The following is a 15,639-nucleotide window of genomic DNA, read 5'->3' as shown; positions in this document are numbered from 1 at the left end:
CCAGGTGCCCCTGCTTTGTAGGAAGTTTTAAAATTGTGAATGTCAGTTCTCCAAACTTATTCTCATATTTCAATATTGTTTTTATTATTTGAGAACTCTTGAAATTCCAAATGAATTAAAGGATTTTCCATTTATACCCAAAAGGACCATTGGGATTTTGATAGTAATTTCATTAAATATGTAGATCTCTTTGATGACTATTGATGTTTTATCAATATTGTCTCTAATCTATGAATATAGGAAATCTTTCCATTTATCTCCCTTTACTTCCTTTCAGCAATGTTTTACAGTTTTCAGTGTGTAAGTCTTGCAACTACTTGGTTAAATTTATTCTTCAATGTCTTACTTTTTTTGATGCTATTGTAAATGGAACCGTTTTCTTAATTTCCTTTTCAGGTTGTTCACTGCTAACGGATGTAAATACAACTCACTTCTGTATGTTGCTTTTGGTTTGGGATTCTGCAACTTAACTGCATTTGTTTATTAGCCCCAATTGTATTGGGGATGGGGCTTGGCAATACTTAGGATTTCTATATATAACATCACGTCATGTGAACAGATAGTTCTATGTCTTCCTCTGCAATTTAGATACTTTTTATTTCTTTTCCTCGTTTAATTGCCCTGGTAGAATTTCTGGTATGATGTTAATAGAAGTAGCAAAAGTGGGCATTCTTGTCTTGTTCCTGATCTAAGGGGAAAGCTTGCAGCTTTTCACCAGTGAATATGATAGTTATTGATTTTCTCCCTCCCCTCATGGAATGTATTTTGCTGCTCCTTATGAGTTTTGGTATATCGTGTTTCCATCTTTACTTGCTTAAATATACTTTTTGATTTTCCTTTTGATTTCTTCTTTTACACATTATTGGTTCTGGAGTGTGCTGTTTCATTTCCAGGTATTTGTGAGTTTTCCAATGTGCCTCTTATTATCAATTTCTAGTCTCATACCGCTGTGTTGGAAAAGATAGTTGATATGCTCATACTTCTTAAATTTGATAAGAACTTTTCTTGCCTTAACTTGTGATCTATCCTGGGTAATACTCTGTGTATGTTAGAAAAGAATGTGAATGCTGCTGCTGCTGGATGAAATGTTCAGTATATTTCTGTAAGGTCCATTTAGGCCACAGTATAGTTCAGGTTCAATGTTTCCTTTTAATTTCCTAAGGATATTCCAAATATCCTAAGTGGGTATTGAAGTCTCTTTAATTATTATATTGCTGTATTTCAGATTTGTTAGTATTGGCTTAATATATTTAGGGGCATACATATTTACAATTGTTATATCCTCTTGAGAACTGACCCCTTTATCATGATCTAATGATCTTTGTCTCTTGTTAAAGTTTTATCTTAAAATCTATTTTATCTGATATAAGCATCATTATCCCTGCTCTCCTTTAGTTTCCATTTGTGTGGAATATCTTTTTGCATCTCATCACATTCAGCCTATGTGTATCCTGAAAGCTGAAGTGAGTCTCGTGGGCAGCATACAGTTGGATTTTGTTTTTTCATCCATTCAGCCACTCTCTGTATTTAGACTGAAGAACTTGATCCATTTACATTTAAAGTAATTATTGAAAAGTAAGCACTTAATACAGTACTTTTATTGTTTTCTAGCTGTTTTGTAGATCCTTTGTAGCTTTCTGCCTCTTTTGCAGTTTTGCCTTGTGATTCGATGATCTTTCATATTGGTATCCTTTCATTACTTTCTCTTTATGTTTCATGCATTTACTACAGGTTTTCCCTTTGTGGTTACCATGAAGTTTATATAAAACATCGTCATAGCAGTCTATTTTAAACTGATGACAATTTAACTTTACTTACATAAAAACTCTACTCTTTCACTGCTTCCCAAACATTTTATGTATTTGATGTCATAATTTACATCTCTTTATATTGTGTATCCATTAACATATTATCACAGCTATAGTTATTTTGAATGCTTTTGTCTGTTCATCTTTATATTAGAGCTACATGATTTAGATACCAGCATTACAGTGTTAGGATAGTCTGAATCTGACTATATGCTTATCATTGCCAGGATGTTTTAGACTTTTATATATCTTCATGTTACTAACAACTGATTGCTGAAAAGTTAGATCTAATGTAAGAAATAGATTTAAAGGAGGATCTAATTTTAGTTCTATTTAGGGCTTCTATTTCTGGAAATATTGTTAATTATATACTCTGAGAAAAACTATAATTAAAAACACCAAAATGGGGGCTGAAGTTTGAATAAATTTTTAATGCTTAACTGAGCTCTCAAGTAATAAAGGAGAACATCTGGAATCAAAACTGAAATTCAGCAAATATGGAGTGGAAAGATTGAGAGAACACAAACACTATCAAGACTGGTATTAGGAACCTAGAGGCTAAAGGTTTTCTGTTTTTTGTGTGTTTTTTAAACAAATTCAAGTTTATTAGATCTCACAGAAATTGAGACACAGGAAAATGACTACTTACACACGGAAAAAGAGACCAGAAACTTATGCAAAATAAGTTTGCAGGATCATAAGAAGCACTCTAAAGTACTGGTTAAGACTGAACTCTGGAGTCTGACTCTTCAGTCTCAAATCTTAGCTTCACCACTTAGAGGCTAGCATTTTAAGAGCCATTTAGAGAACAAGAGAACACTGAACCCCTGCAAATCAGGAAGTAGAAACTGAGAGTCCCCTCCTCTGAATAAAGACAGGATAAAATTTAAATAAGATATTATTTGCAAATAAAGGGGAAATTACTTGTCATACCCTTACTTCTTATTTTTATAATAACAATAGAAAGGTTTCCACCATGAATGTGTTACTACACTGCCCTCATATGGGTCCAGGGATGTAATTTGTGTTTTCTTACTTGTGTTAATTAAGAAACTCTAATCTAGAAATTGCAATACATGATTCCCATCTTAGTAGCAATCCCAAGCCAGTAAATCCTCTTTTGAAGAACTCCTTGCCCCAAGATTTCAGATTCCACGTGATACCCAGAGATATAGATTAAATATGAGTTTACAATCCAAAAAGAACATCAGGACAAATAACCATAGCAGAAGATGACAAAAACAAAGAAAGTAAAAAGACATTTAAAAAGATATGTGTTATAACAGTCAAATACATTTATAAAATGTACGAAACATATTTACAGAATAATTATTTTAACATGTTTATACAAATTCAAAATGATATTCAAATATGAAAAGAGATTTAATGAAACTGAATAGAACTTACAGAATAAAATTTAATATTATTTAAAGTTAAAATGCCATGAACAGACCAAACAGTAGATTAGACAGAAGTGAGGAAAAATTTGTGGTCTCTAAGAGACATCTGAAAAGAAAATTACATAAAATACTACACGGAGAAACAAAAATATAGAAAATATGAGACATACATTGAGTCATGGAAGATAGAAAAGACTTCATTAGATTTCCAGAAGAAGAAAATAGTTAAAAATGATGAGACCTATGTTGAAAGAAATAATAGCTAAGAGTTCTCCAGTACTGAATTAAAACAAAACAAAACAGAATCTTCTAATTCAGGATACACAGCAGATCCTAAGCCAGAAAAAAAAAAAATCCATATTTAAATGCACAACAGTGAAACTACAACACACTGATGATGAAGAGATGTCTTAAGGGCAATTAGGAAGACAAGGCAGATTACTTATCAGGAAATAACACTTGTACCAACGGTAGAATTCTTTCTTTTATTATTATTTTTTAAGAGAGACAGAGAGATAGAGAGAGAAACAGATGGAAAGAGGGAGAGAGAGAACCTCAAACAGTACCACACTCAGCACAGAGCCTGACATGGGCCTCAATCCCACAACCTTGTGATCATGACCCTAGCCAAAATCAAAGCTCAGACACTTAACCAACTGAGCCACCTAAGCTCCACAAGTAGAATTCTTTACAATGATGAAGTTGAAAATAAATGGAATGTCTTCAAAGTACTCTAACTGATTTAGCTATACAGAAAAAAACGTATTTTTCACAAATTGAGAGAAAATAAAGACCTTTCCTCTCTATCTTATTACCAACAAATACAGACCCTTGCGTCATAAACTTTTGAACAAAACTTGAAAAGAACAAAGGGAAGGAGAAAAGTAATCTCAAAAGGAAGGTCTAAGTTTCAGGAAGAAATTCTGAACAAACAAAATTGGTAAATATATGGATAAACTTTTATAAACCATTATAATAATACAAGTTTGGAGAATGTTTTTTTAATTCTAAAATTTCACTATTAGATAATATAACTCCTAGATAGAAGATAAAGTAATTGGAGTTAACATGTTCCAAGGTATTTTCATTCTTTTAGTAAAATAATGTTGATTAAGTGTAGATTTTAAGCATAAATTTTGAAGGGTAATCTCAAAGGAATAAAATGGAGTATATAATTTCCAATACAATAAAAATAGAACTTTTAAAGCTCTGTAAAGTCTAAAAGGAAGGGGAAAAAGGATAAGTACAGAAAAATCAGGATAAATATAAAGTATAATATATATAAATATTTCAATATTATATCAAGTATAGAAATATAACAATAAACATTAAAACTGTCATAATTTTTAACTCAGTTACATGATATGTAACAATAGACATAATTCTTATACACACAACAGTGAGAATGTACTTAATACCACTAAACTGCACACTTAAAACTGGTTAAAATGGTCAATTTCATGTTATGTATATTTACAAAACATTTTTAATTATAAGGCATTCACAAATACAGGAAAACGATCTTGGGCTATAATAAGAAATATATAATTGGTTCCTTGCAAGAACTCCTAAAACCCTTGCAATTTCCTAAATGATAGACGTGAGAATGCCTTTCATTATTCATAACAAGTCCCTTTCAAGCATACCTGAGTTTACGCTAATAAAGTGACCTTGACATGCCTCTGAATAGCTTCAGGATGGTGGCTGGTTCCAGGGGAAGCAACCACATGATTAAGGGTTGGCAACTTCAGGCTTATCCCATGACCTCCAGAACTTAGTGATTTAATCATTATGCCCACATAATCGAACCTGTGTAGAAATCCTGAACACTGAGTTCAGAAGGCTTCTGCTTCGGTGAATGTATTGCAGACTCCATGGGGACAACAGAGCCTCTATGCTTGAGAACACGTTAGATCTGGCCTATGTACATCTTCATCCAGCTGTTCCTTTGCATCCTTTTTAATATTCTTTATAATAAACCAGTAATAATAATAAAGTGTTGCCCTGAGTTCTGTGAGCCATTATAGCAAATTATCAAGCTTAGAGGAACAGGTCTCATGGGAGCCTGTTGGCAGCCATGTTAGACAGAAATGTGAGTAACATGGAGACCCACCACTTGCAATTGACATCTGAAGTAGAGGAATATCTTTTGGTACTGAGCCTGTATCTGTGGGGTCTGGGCCAATTCTAGATAATTAGTGTCAACATTGAATGGAATTGTATATCACCCAGTTGGTGTCCACAGAGAACTGGAGAATTACTTGGTATAGAAAATCTACATATTTGGTGTCAGAAATGTCATGAGTAAAGAAACAGTTATTATTCAGTAAGTAAAAACAAATAAAAGTTATCCAGGTTAGAAAGGAAGAAACAAAACTGTCTGCATTTGCATCAGTCATGATCATCTATGTAGTAAATCTGATAAAATCTTCAAAATCTATTAGAAACTCTAAGTATATTTATCTAGGTTGTAGGACATATAAGGTCAATATACAAAACTCAATTGTATTTTTATATAATATCGAGGAACAATAAGAAATTGACATCTAAAAACTAGTACCCTTTAGAGTAGCATCAAAGAGAATGAAATATAATAGTTAGGGATAAGCCTGACCAATATGTATAAAAGTTATGAAGTATAAAACATTGCAGAGAGAAATGAAGGAAGGTCTAAAGAAATGGGAGTTGTACTATTCTCATGGGTTGGAAGACTCATTATTGCTAAGACATCAATTCTTCTCAAAATGCTGTTTACTTCAACATAACCCAGTGAAAATCCAAAAAGTCTTTTTTTTGCAGAAATTTACAAACAAAAGTACCAGGTATAGCCGAAATAACTTTGAGAAAGAACAAAGTCGGAAAGCTGACACTACCTGATTTTAAGACTTACAAAGCTACAAGGCGGTGTGATGTTGACACAATAAACTCATTGTTCAACAAAACAGAACAGAGAGTCCATGAGTCCATAAATAGACACATACTTATGGGTACAAGTGGTTTTGACAAAGATAAAAGGTAATTTAGTGGTGCTGGAATATGCACATGAATATCACTATGCATAAAAAAAAAAAAAAAAAGAACTCCAGTCTATATCTCACACCATATACCAAAATTTCATCAAAATGGATTACAGACCTAACTGTATAAGATTACATAACTTCTAGAATAAAACACTTTAACCTGTGAATTAGAAAAAAATTTCTTGGGGCGCCTCGGTGGCTTAGTCGGTTAAGCGTCCGACTTTCGCTTAGGTCATGATCTCGCGGTTCGTGGGTTCAAGCCCCACGTCGAGCTCTGTGCTGACTGCCAGCTCAGAGCCTGGAGCCTGTTTCAGAGTCTATGTCTCCCTCTCTCTCTGATCCTCCCCTGCTCATGCTGTCTCTCTCTCTCTCTACTAGAAATAAATAAAAATATAAAAAAAAGAAAGAAAAAATTTCTTAAATGCAAATACATAAAGGAAAAACTCAATAAATTATTTATCAAAAATGTCTTCTCTTAGAAACAAAACAAAACAAATCCACAACAACAAAAGCATCTCTTCGAAAGACAGTGAACACTGCAAAGAGAATGAAAGGACTTTTATTCAGAAAAACAAAGAAAAATCAATAAACAAACTTCTCAGATTTTTAAAAGAGAGAAACATTTCAGCACTTACTAAATAAAATATATGAGTGATAAAGAAGTATATGGTAAAGACAGTCATTATTAGTGTTTAGGGAGTTATACATTAAAACCACATTTTAAAATAACATTGTGTGTCAACTATGATAAATAAATCTCTTTTTCTTTCTTTAAAAAAATTTTAATTTCTTTATGTTTATTTATTTTTGAGAGAGAGACAGACAGAACGAGAGCATGGAAGGGACAGAGAGAGAGGGAGACAAAGAATCTGAAGCAGGCCCCAGGCTCTGAGCTGTCATCACAGAGCTCGACATGGGGCTTGAACTCATGAACTGTGAGATCATGAGCTGAGCCGAAGTTAGATGCTTAACTGACTGAGCTGCCTAGGTACCTCATCTTTTTTTTTGAGAGAGAGAGCATGAGTAGAGGAGGGGCAGAGGGAGAGATAACTTTAAGCAGCCTCCACACTCAGCATGAGCCCAACAAGGGCTCGATTTCACAATAGTGAGATCATGACCTGAGCCAAAATCAAGATTCAGACACTTTACCAACTGAGCCATGGAGGTACCCCAATAATAAAGCATTTTTAACATCATGAAAGAGAAATACACATCTACTGTCATGTCTAAAATTAAAATGACTGATCATACCATGTATTGATAAAAATATGCAAGAACTAGAAATCTCAGACATTGGTGGGTGGATTGTAAAATAGCATGACCACTTTGAAAAAACAATTTGGTTATTTACTTAGTTAGTTAGTTTATTACTTTGAGAGAGAGAAAGAATACATGAACAGAGGAAGGACAGAGAGAGAGGGTGACCAAGTATGCTCTGCACTGTGAGCACAGAGCCTAATGAGGGGTTCATACTCACAAACCATGAGATCATAACCTATGCTGAAACTAAGAGTTGGATGCTTAACCAACTGAGCCATGGATGCCCCAGTTTGGTAACGTCCTTAAAAGTTAAACATCCACATACTGTATGATACAGCTAACCTCTTCACAGCTTTTTACTCAGGAAGATAGAAGCACATGTGCACAAAAATACTTACACAAGAATGTTTGCAGTTTTATTTGTAATAGCCTAAAACTGGAGAAACTCAAATGTCCATCAACAAGTAAATGGATAAACAAACTGTGGTATATCCATAAATGAAATGGTAAAAATAAAAATTAAATAAATAATAAAAATAAAAATAATTTTTAGTAATAAAATTATTAATGTGTGAACTTTTTTCAAATAATTATGCTGAATGAAAGATGCTAGGACTATCTCCCCACAAAAAAGGAGCACATATTGTATGATCACATCTATATAAAACTCTAGAAAATTCAAACTGATACAGTTATAGAAAGCAGGTCAGTGGTTGCTTGGGGAGGAAAGAGGGCAAGAGTATAGCGTAGGATTACCAAGAAGAATAAGAACACTTGGGGGTGATGGATAAGTTCATTATCTTTTTTTAAAATTTTTAAAATGTTTTATTTGTTTCTGAGAGAGAGACAGCGTGAGCAGGGAAGGGTCAGAAAGAGAGGGAGACACAGAATCTGAAAACAGGCTCCAGGCTCTGAGCTGGCTGTCAGCACTGAGCCCGACGCAGGGCTTGAACCCACAAACCGTGAGATCATGACCTGAGCTCAAGTTGGGCACTAACCAATTGAGCCACCCAGGTGACCCAAGCACTGAGCCCGACATACTAGATTCCACAGAATACTACATTCCACAGAAAAATTGAGGGGAAGGGTCATGTCATCCTTTGGTCATTCTCTTAGCATATAAACCAATTTTATGGATACCCATTAAAAAGAATTCTTCACGGGGGGAATTCTTCAGGGGAGGAATTCTTCAGGGGGGAATTCTTCAGGGACGCCTGGGTGGCTCAGTCGTTTAGGCGTCTGACTTTGGCTTAATCATGATATCACAGGTCGTGGGTTCGGGCCCCGTGTCAGGCTCTGTGCTGACAGCTCAGAGACTGGAGCCTATTTCAGATTCTGTGTCTTCCTCCCTCTGACCCTCCCTTGCTCACGCTGTCTCTCTCTCTCTCAGAAATAAATTTTTTAAAAAATTCTTCAAAATGTAAATTTAGCTGCTTATATAATCAGTGAACATCTATTATTTGCTAAGTACCTCACAATAAAATGTACTTCACTAAAATACTCATTTTAAATTTACCACATCTGCAAAACTGTTAGGCATTAGCCACCAAAATCTCTATTGACATCAAATGAGTTCAGAAAGCTAATTCATCATGTGTTCCCTCTCATTCATGCTGTCTCATAAACATGACAGGAAAACATAAATCCAGTTTTGTCAAATAGTGTAATTTTTATTATAATCTTACATCACATTAGTTAACTGGTTGATTAAAAACAAGAAGTGGGAATCTGGCATATATTAAAATAACAGTGTATGGAAACACACATTCAAACACAGTTGAAGGGAATGTAAATTGATACGATTTGACATATCAATCAATACAAAAATGCACAAACCCTTTTGACCTGGTAATTCCACTCAGGGAAATTACACTATAAATATACTGAAACAAATACAAAGAGTCATATCCACAAAAAACATTCTATGTGTCATTGGTTATAACAGCAAAACATGCAAACAAAACTTAAAGCAATCTAAATGTCTATCACCAGGGCTATGGCTATTTAAATTATGACATGACCATACAATGGAATGTTTTATAACCATTAAAAAGAATGAGGTAGCTCTGATTGTATTCATATAAAAGATCTCCAAGACCTATTATATTATAGCTTTCTATCAGTACAGAAGAGCATCATGGTATGTTCCCATATGAATCTTGACAATGAAATGGGTATATATGTAAGGCCTTATGAATGTACACATATACATACCTTTAGCATATGTATGTACACAAAATTTTCTGGAGGAATACATAAAACCTATTGATGATTGTTCCTTCTGCAGAGTTCTTTCTTGAAGGAATTCATTTTTCATTATCTACGGTACTAAGCCGTTAGAATATTTTATCATGTGCATTTGCTTTCTTTGTAATAATATCAGTTCTTCAGAGAACTAGCTAATAGCAGGTAACATTCTAAAATATCAATTGTATAAGAAAGAATATGAAACCAAACACTTTAAAAGTCTCTATGTTCTCAGAATCTCTGAAAAGCTAATCTCAAAATAGGTTTTCTATTGTAAGACTCTAAGAAAATCAGAATGGTAGCTGTACTGTATCTTTATTCATTTGTCCTAGTGCTAGATTCCAGTAACTTATGAAGTATGGAGTCACAGCCCATCAATTTAATTTTGCAACACCCCAGACTGCTTCACCTTGCTCACAGTATCATACAGTGGATTGTTCTTCTCTGTGTAGCTGGCATAGGGCTGCATTTCCTCCTGAGAAAGAACTCAAAGTCAAAATCAAATCAAAAAATCTAGAAGTCATTAACTACCTATGTTTTCCTAACTGGTGCCCACAGCTTTAGTATCTACCAATAGTGCCAATATCTGTATCTCTCGGCTTAGATGGACATAAAAGACTTTCTTCTATTATCTTATCAAAAAAATGTGTAGATTATGTAGGTCTCAGTGTCAAATGAAAAAGATTGTGTTAAAGTAGGAATGAAGAGGAATTGAAGTAATATGAGAGGTATTTCAAAGGAGAGGGTCAAACACTTGGTCAGCTACTAGTTATGAGATTTGGAGCAGGCTAGGATTTAAGCCCAGGTAAGAGGAAAATGATGATGGTATTGAGAAAGGGAAGTCAAGGATTAGAGATGGTTTCATGGGGGAGTAAAAAACAATTCAGTTTCTCTGAAGATTACATTCTAAACATTCTGTGTTTTGTAAGATATTGTAACTGAAATGGAAAAAATGATTTACGGTGTATATAAATAGTAACATGGTAGATAATTAACAAAATAAGTATGGCTAACTATTAGCATTATAAAATTAGAAGTTATACATTCAAATTAAAATACTAATATGACACAAATTACAAATTATGTGGCTGTATTTTCAGACCATGTGACTTACAAGTTTGCAAATATTCTCTTTGTATTATCTTACCTCCTCAACAACTGAATTAGCTTCTATTTTTTTAAATTTGCATTTTCTGTTAAAAAAAAAAAAACACACACACACATGACCTGGAGTGAATGAAGGAAGCATCATTATTTAGTTAAAAATGGGAAAACAAAACAGTATACTATGGACAAGTGTGGTTCATTTTTGGTAGAATCCAAAATAAATCAGAACTGAAACCAGAAATAAGAAAGCTGCTTTTAGTTAATACATGTAGACAAGATAGCTCTGGATGTTGGGATAAGGGTGAAATTATGCAATAGAACTTGATATAATGGAATAAATGTGATACCTCCATCTATTGCCTAAATTATTGTAACTATTTACTGATATAGAAATTTAGCATACACTAGTTTTCCCACGATCTTGTCCTAAATGGCCTAACTCACTGTGCTTACATTCCTAAGTAACCAAGACAACTCTGTGTTGTCATTTAGAGTAGTCCAAATCTACACATTTAGAACGGCTTCTTGATTATGGGACAATTGATGTTAGCATATTAATTTCACCTGTCAGTTCCCTATTTCTGACCCCTTCTGGCCCCATAAAGCTGGGAAAGAAAAAAGATCACTCAATACCTGCAGACACCAAGTTTCAAAAGGCAAATGGATCCCACAATGATCAAGATAATCACAATAGAGATGCTGATATATAAGATTTTTGAGTTTGATGATGCCTGGTCTTCTGCAAATATAGACACAAAAAATACATGGTTTAAAAGTGGTGCATCTGGACAATGGAATATATTTAGCACTAAAAAGAAATGAGCTGCCAAGCCATGAAAAGACACAAAAGAAATTAAATGCATCTTACTAAGTGAAAGAAGCCAGTCTGAGACTGCTACATTCTGTATGACTCCAAGTTTATGACATTCCAGAAAAAGCAAAACTATGGAGACAGTGAAGAGATCAGAGGCTGTTAGAGGTTAGGTGGAGGGAGGGATGAGGAGGTGGAGCATGGAGGACCTTAGGACAATGAAACTACTCTGTGTGAAACTACAATGGGGGACCCCTGCCAGCTGTGTAGATGCTAAACTTCACCAATTTTGCACCTAGAGTGACCCTAATTAAATCACATACTTTGAGTGATAATGTTGTGTTACCGTTGCCTCATCAACTACCCCAAATGTACCCGGTGGCATAAGTGATGGAGGCAGGGGAGGAGGGTGTGCAGGTGGTGGGGCAGGGGTCATATGGGAACTCTGTGGCCTCCATTCAGTTCTGCTGGGAACCTAACACAGCTCTAAAAACTAAAGTGTATTGAAACTAAATATATATGAAGTATAAAATTATAGATAGATAGATAGATAGATGATAGAGATGGTTCAAGGATGTCTCATAGTTCATGGAAGTCACTTCTGTGATTTTATTTTAAACATTTCTGAGCCATTAAGAGTTCAAATAATGGTTATAATAAAATTGCTTTATCTATTCTGATCCTAAGGTTTCTGGCAAGACATCATCCTAAGTCAGGATTTTGTGGTTTTAAGGATTCAAAAATGGTGAATTCGTACAGGAGAGATGAGGTGAGTAGATTGCTTCATTACAGGAACAGCAGGGTCTCTCATCTCCACTATTCAGAAACGGGTGGGGAGCTGTAATGGAGGTAATTGGGAAAATTACCTAATTCTGAGGTCACCGTTCTTCCAGGGCCCTGAACCTGACTGAATGCATGGCAGCGAATTTCCATCAAGTGTGAAATGCTGTCACAGTATAAAGCTCAGCCTGACAAGAGAAGAAGACCACAGGAATTGCCAGCTCTGAGAGGCAGTGGTTTTAGACCTTGCTTCTGCTGTGCCCTGAATGGGTCCCCCAGCAGAGGGGGTGAGTGGAGACTAAGCAGACTGCTGTCCAGTCCCTCTGCCTTCCTTAGACACTTTGTTTTGACACATTGCATTTCTCTGTATTCTATTTGAAAATAAACATCTTCTTGCAGTTGAAAACAACAACATCTGTTTTGAAACCCCCTCCTGAAAACTGATGTGCCGTCCTTCTTTAGAAGTGGAACCACAGATGGGAGCATGGGTGGCTCAGTCAGTTCAGTGTCCCCCTTGGGTTCAATTCTCACAGTTTGTGAGTTCCTTGCATTAGGCTCTGTGCTGACAGCTCAGACCCTGGAGCCTGCTTCAGATTCTGTGTCTCCCCCTTTCTCTGACCCCTCTATGCTAGTGCTCTGTCTCCCTCTGTCTCTCAATAATAAATAAACATAAAAACAAAAAAAGTGTAACCTTAGAGGCTGAAGATCTGCCCTCCAAGTGAGACGGAAGGAGACTGGCTGGGAGTGGACCAGACTGTCTTTCAATTCTGAAATTCTACTGATATGACATCATATGGTAATACCTGGTGGTTGAACTGCATACACAACCAGGGCACCATTACTCTTCTCCAGAAATACTGCTAAAATCATTTTTAAAATCACTTTATGAACGGATATTGGAAAATGATAGTTTAAAGAAATGGGTTTTTTCTCATCTTCCTTTTTAAAAATTACTATAATATCAGGCAATTTTTTAAAAATAGACTTGCAAAGACAAAGAGAACATGGAGGAAGACAAGCAGATGAAATATTTCAACTTGTTTTTAGGTGAAAAATGATCAGAAGAAGGCAAGTCATTTAGGGTGGAATAAGTAAGGATATTAGTGTCCCACAGAAGACCTAGAAGATTCTAGAATAGGAAGGACTAAATATATAAAAAGGGATTCGTAGGGGGTGAAGTGTGAGCTAAATGTTGGAAGCTTCTTTGAAGGTCTGTATTGATTTTTTAAAATATTTTATTTATTTCTGAGAGAGAGAGAGAGACAGTGCGAGCAGGGGAGTGTCAGAGAGAGAGAGGGAGATACAGAATCTGAAATAGGCTCCAGGCTCTGAGTTAGCTGTCAGCACAGAGCCCAACGCGGGGCTCCAACCCACTAACCTTGAGATCATGACCTAAGCCGAAGTTGGACGCTTAACCGACTGAGCCACCCAGGCGCCCCTGAAGGTCTGTATTGAAAAGAGGTAGGCTGCCCAGTACACCCCCACCCTGAGCAGGCAGGTCACTCACTACACCTTCACAAACAGCAGGAAATAGGAAGTTTGACCCAGACAGAGTGAGCTGGAGAGTATCCAGAGTCAAGGATCCAGACACAGTGGAGGGTGGAGATGAAGTGCTAGACTAAAGAGAAAAGGCTGAGTTCTGAACAGTCTCTCCCTCCCTCTCTGTCTCTCTGTCTCTCTGTCTCTCACACACACACGCACACACACACTTCCCCCTCTCTGCTCCCATAACAGGAATGGTCAGCCTTAGCCCACTAAGACAATAGACTGGAGACTTATTTTCTGCAGACCCTGAGCAGAATCAAAGATAAGACCTTCAGATAATTAAAGAATCCTTCATTAGAAAAAAGAAGTTCATTGACCCTCTTTCAGCCTATTGATGCCAACTAGTTGGCAGGACCACCCACAGACACAGCCTCCAATCAACTCACTTTTGAATGCTCACTTTGAAATGAATGGGGGACCAAGGATTACTAGAGGTTAGAAAAGCTTCATACATAAAACAAAAACACTAAAACTANTGAAGTGCTAGACTAAAGAGAAAAGGCTGAGTTCTGAACAGTCTCTCCCTCCCTCTCTGTCTCTCTGTCTCTCTGTCTCTCACACACACACGCACACACACACTTCCCCCTCTCTGCTCCCATAACAGGAATGGTCAGCCTTAGCCCACTAAGAAAACAGACTGGAGACTTATTTTCTGCAGACCCTGAGCAGAATCAAAGATAAGACCTTCAGATAATTAAAGAATCCTTCATTAGAAAAAAGAAGTTCATTGACCCTCTTTCAGCCTATTGATGCCAACTAGTTGGCAGGACCACCCACAGACACAGCCTCCAATCAACTCACTTTTGAATGCTCACTTTGAAATGAATGGGGGACCAAGGATTACTAGAGGTTAGAAAAGCTTCATACATAAAACAAAAACACTAAAACTAGCAAAGGTCACGAAGGCAGAAGGGACGCAGATTAAACAGACTTGGAATCAGGCAGAGGACGGACAAGGGCAAAACGTGTCCAGGACCAGAGCTGTGCAGCAGGTCTAGGGGCCCAGCAGGCAGATGAGAACAAGAGCGCGTAAACACTCAAGAAAGGATGTCTTCAGGGGAAAAAAGAAATGATAGATTATCTAATAAATTTGGCCATGTGGAAAATTGCAGTAAGAGGAGTTTCCAGACTTTATCACTGAGCTTATGACGATTAGAAAGTACCTATATTTTTAAGAAACTAAAGAGTAAAGTTTAAATGGATCATAGAGGTTATTATACCATAGCTAAGAAATTATAGAAGAACCTGGAAAATAAAATCCTACCAAAAACATTTGTGAAGAAAACTTATGAGTGACTGGACCTTTCTTAAAAAGCATAAATATTTGTTTAAAAACACACTTTATCCTTCTCCTAAAACCATAAGTAGTATTTTAATAGTACACTCACTACTCAAGCCAACTTCCTACTTGTATAGAACAGAAAGAATTAAATTTAATAATTTAAATTCTTTTTATTTTTATTATAATTATTTACAAGGAAATATTTAAAATATGGCTTCTGAAACCGATTTTCTGCATGATTCTTGTGGACATAACTCTTAACGGTGGAAGAGAAGGATATAAAAGAGAGGCTGGGGAGACTATCCTTGAGTGAAATTCTCCACACACTCCTGTTTCATTCTTCCCTAACTTCTCTGAAAGAATGAAAACATCATACAAA

At 35.8% G+C, this 15,639-nt stretch overlaps 1 protein-coding gene across 4 annotated transcripts in view; it reads right to left on the bottom strand.

The window, feature by feature from the left end:
- CD200R1 (CD200 receptor 1) overlaps positions 1-15,639 on the bottom strand; it is a 66,818-nt gene that overhangs the window by 24,135 nt on the left and 27,044 nt on the right. Inside the window, exons 5-7 of one of the 4 annotated variants that reach the window (XM_077771828.1) lie at positions 11,476-11,581; positions 10,883-10,928; positions 9,162-10,210 (exon numbers count right to left, since the gene is read on the bottom strand). The exons of the other annotated variants lie outside the window; for them this stretch is intronic. Of the exons in view, the coding sequence (XP_077627954.1) occupies positions 10,115-10,210; positions 10,883-10,928; positions 11,476-11,581 (248 nt within the window). The 3' untranslated portion in view covers positions 9,162-10,114. Of the gene's footprint in view, positions 1-9,161; positions 10,211-10,882; positions 10,929-11,475; positions 11,582-15,639 lie in introns of those variants that run through there. 4 annotated transcript variants of the gene reach the window in all.

Source organism: Crocuta crocuta, unplaced genomic scaffold, assembly GCF_008692635.1.
Source record: "Crocuta crocuta isolate KB4526 unplaced genomic scaffold, BGI_CrCroc_1.0 scaffold56, whole genome shotgun sequence".
NCBI lineage: Eukaryota > Metazoa > Chordata > Mammalia > Carnivora > Hyaenidae > Crocuta > Crocuta crocuta.
This window is presented reverse-complemented; position numbering and strand designations above follow the sequence as displayed.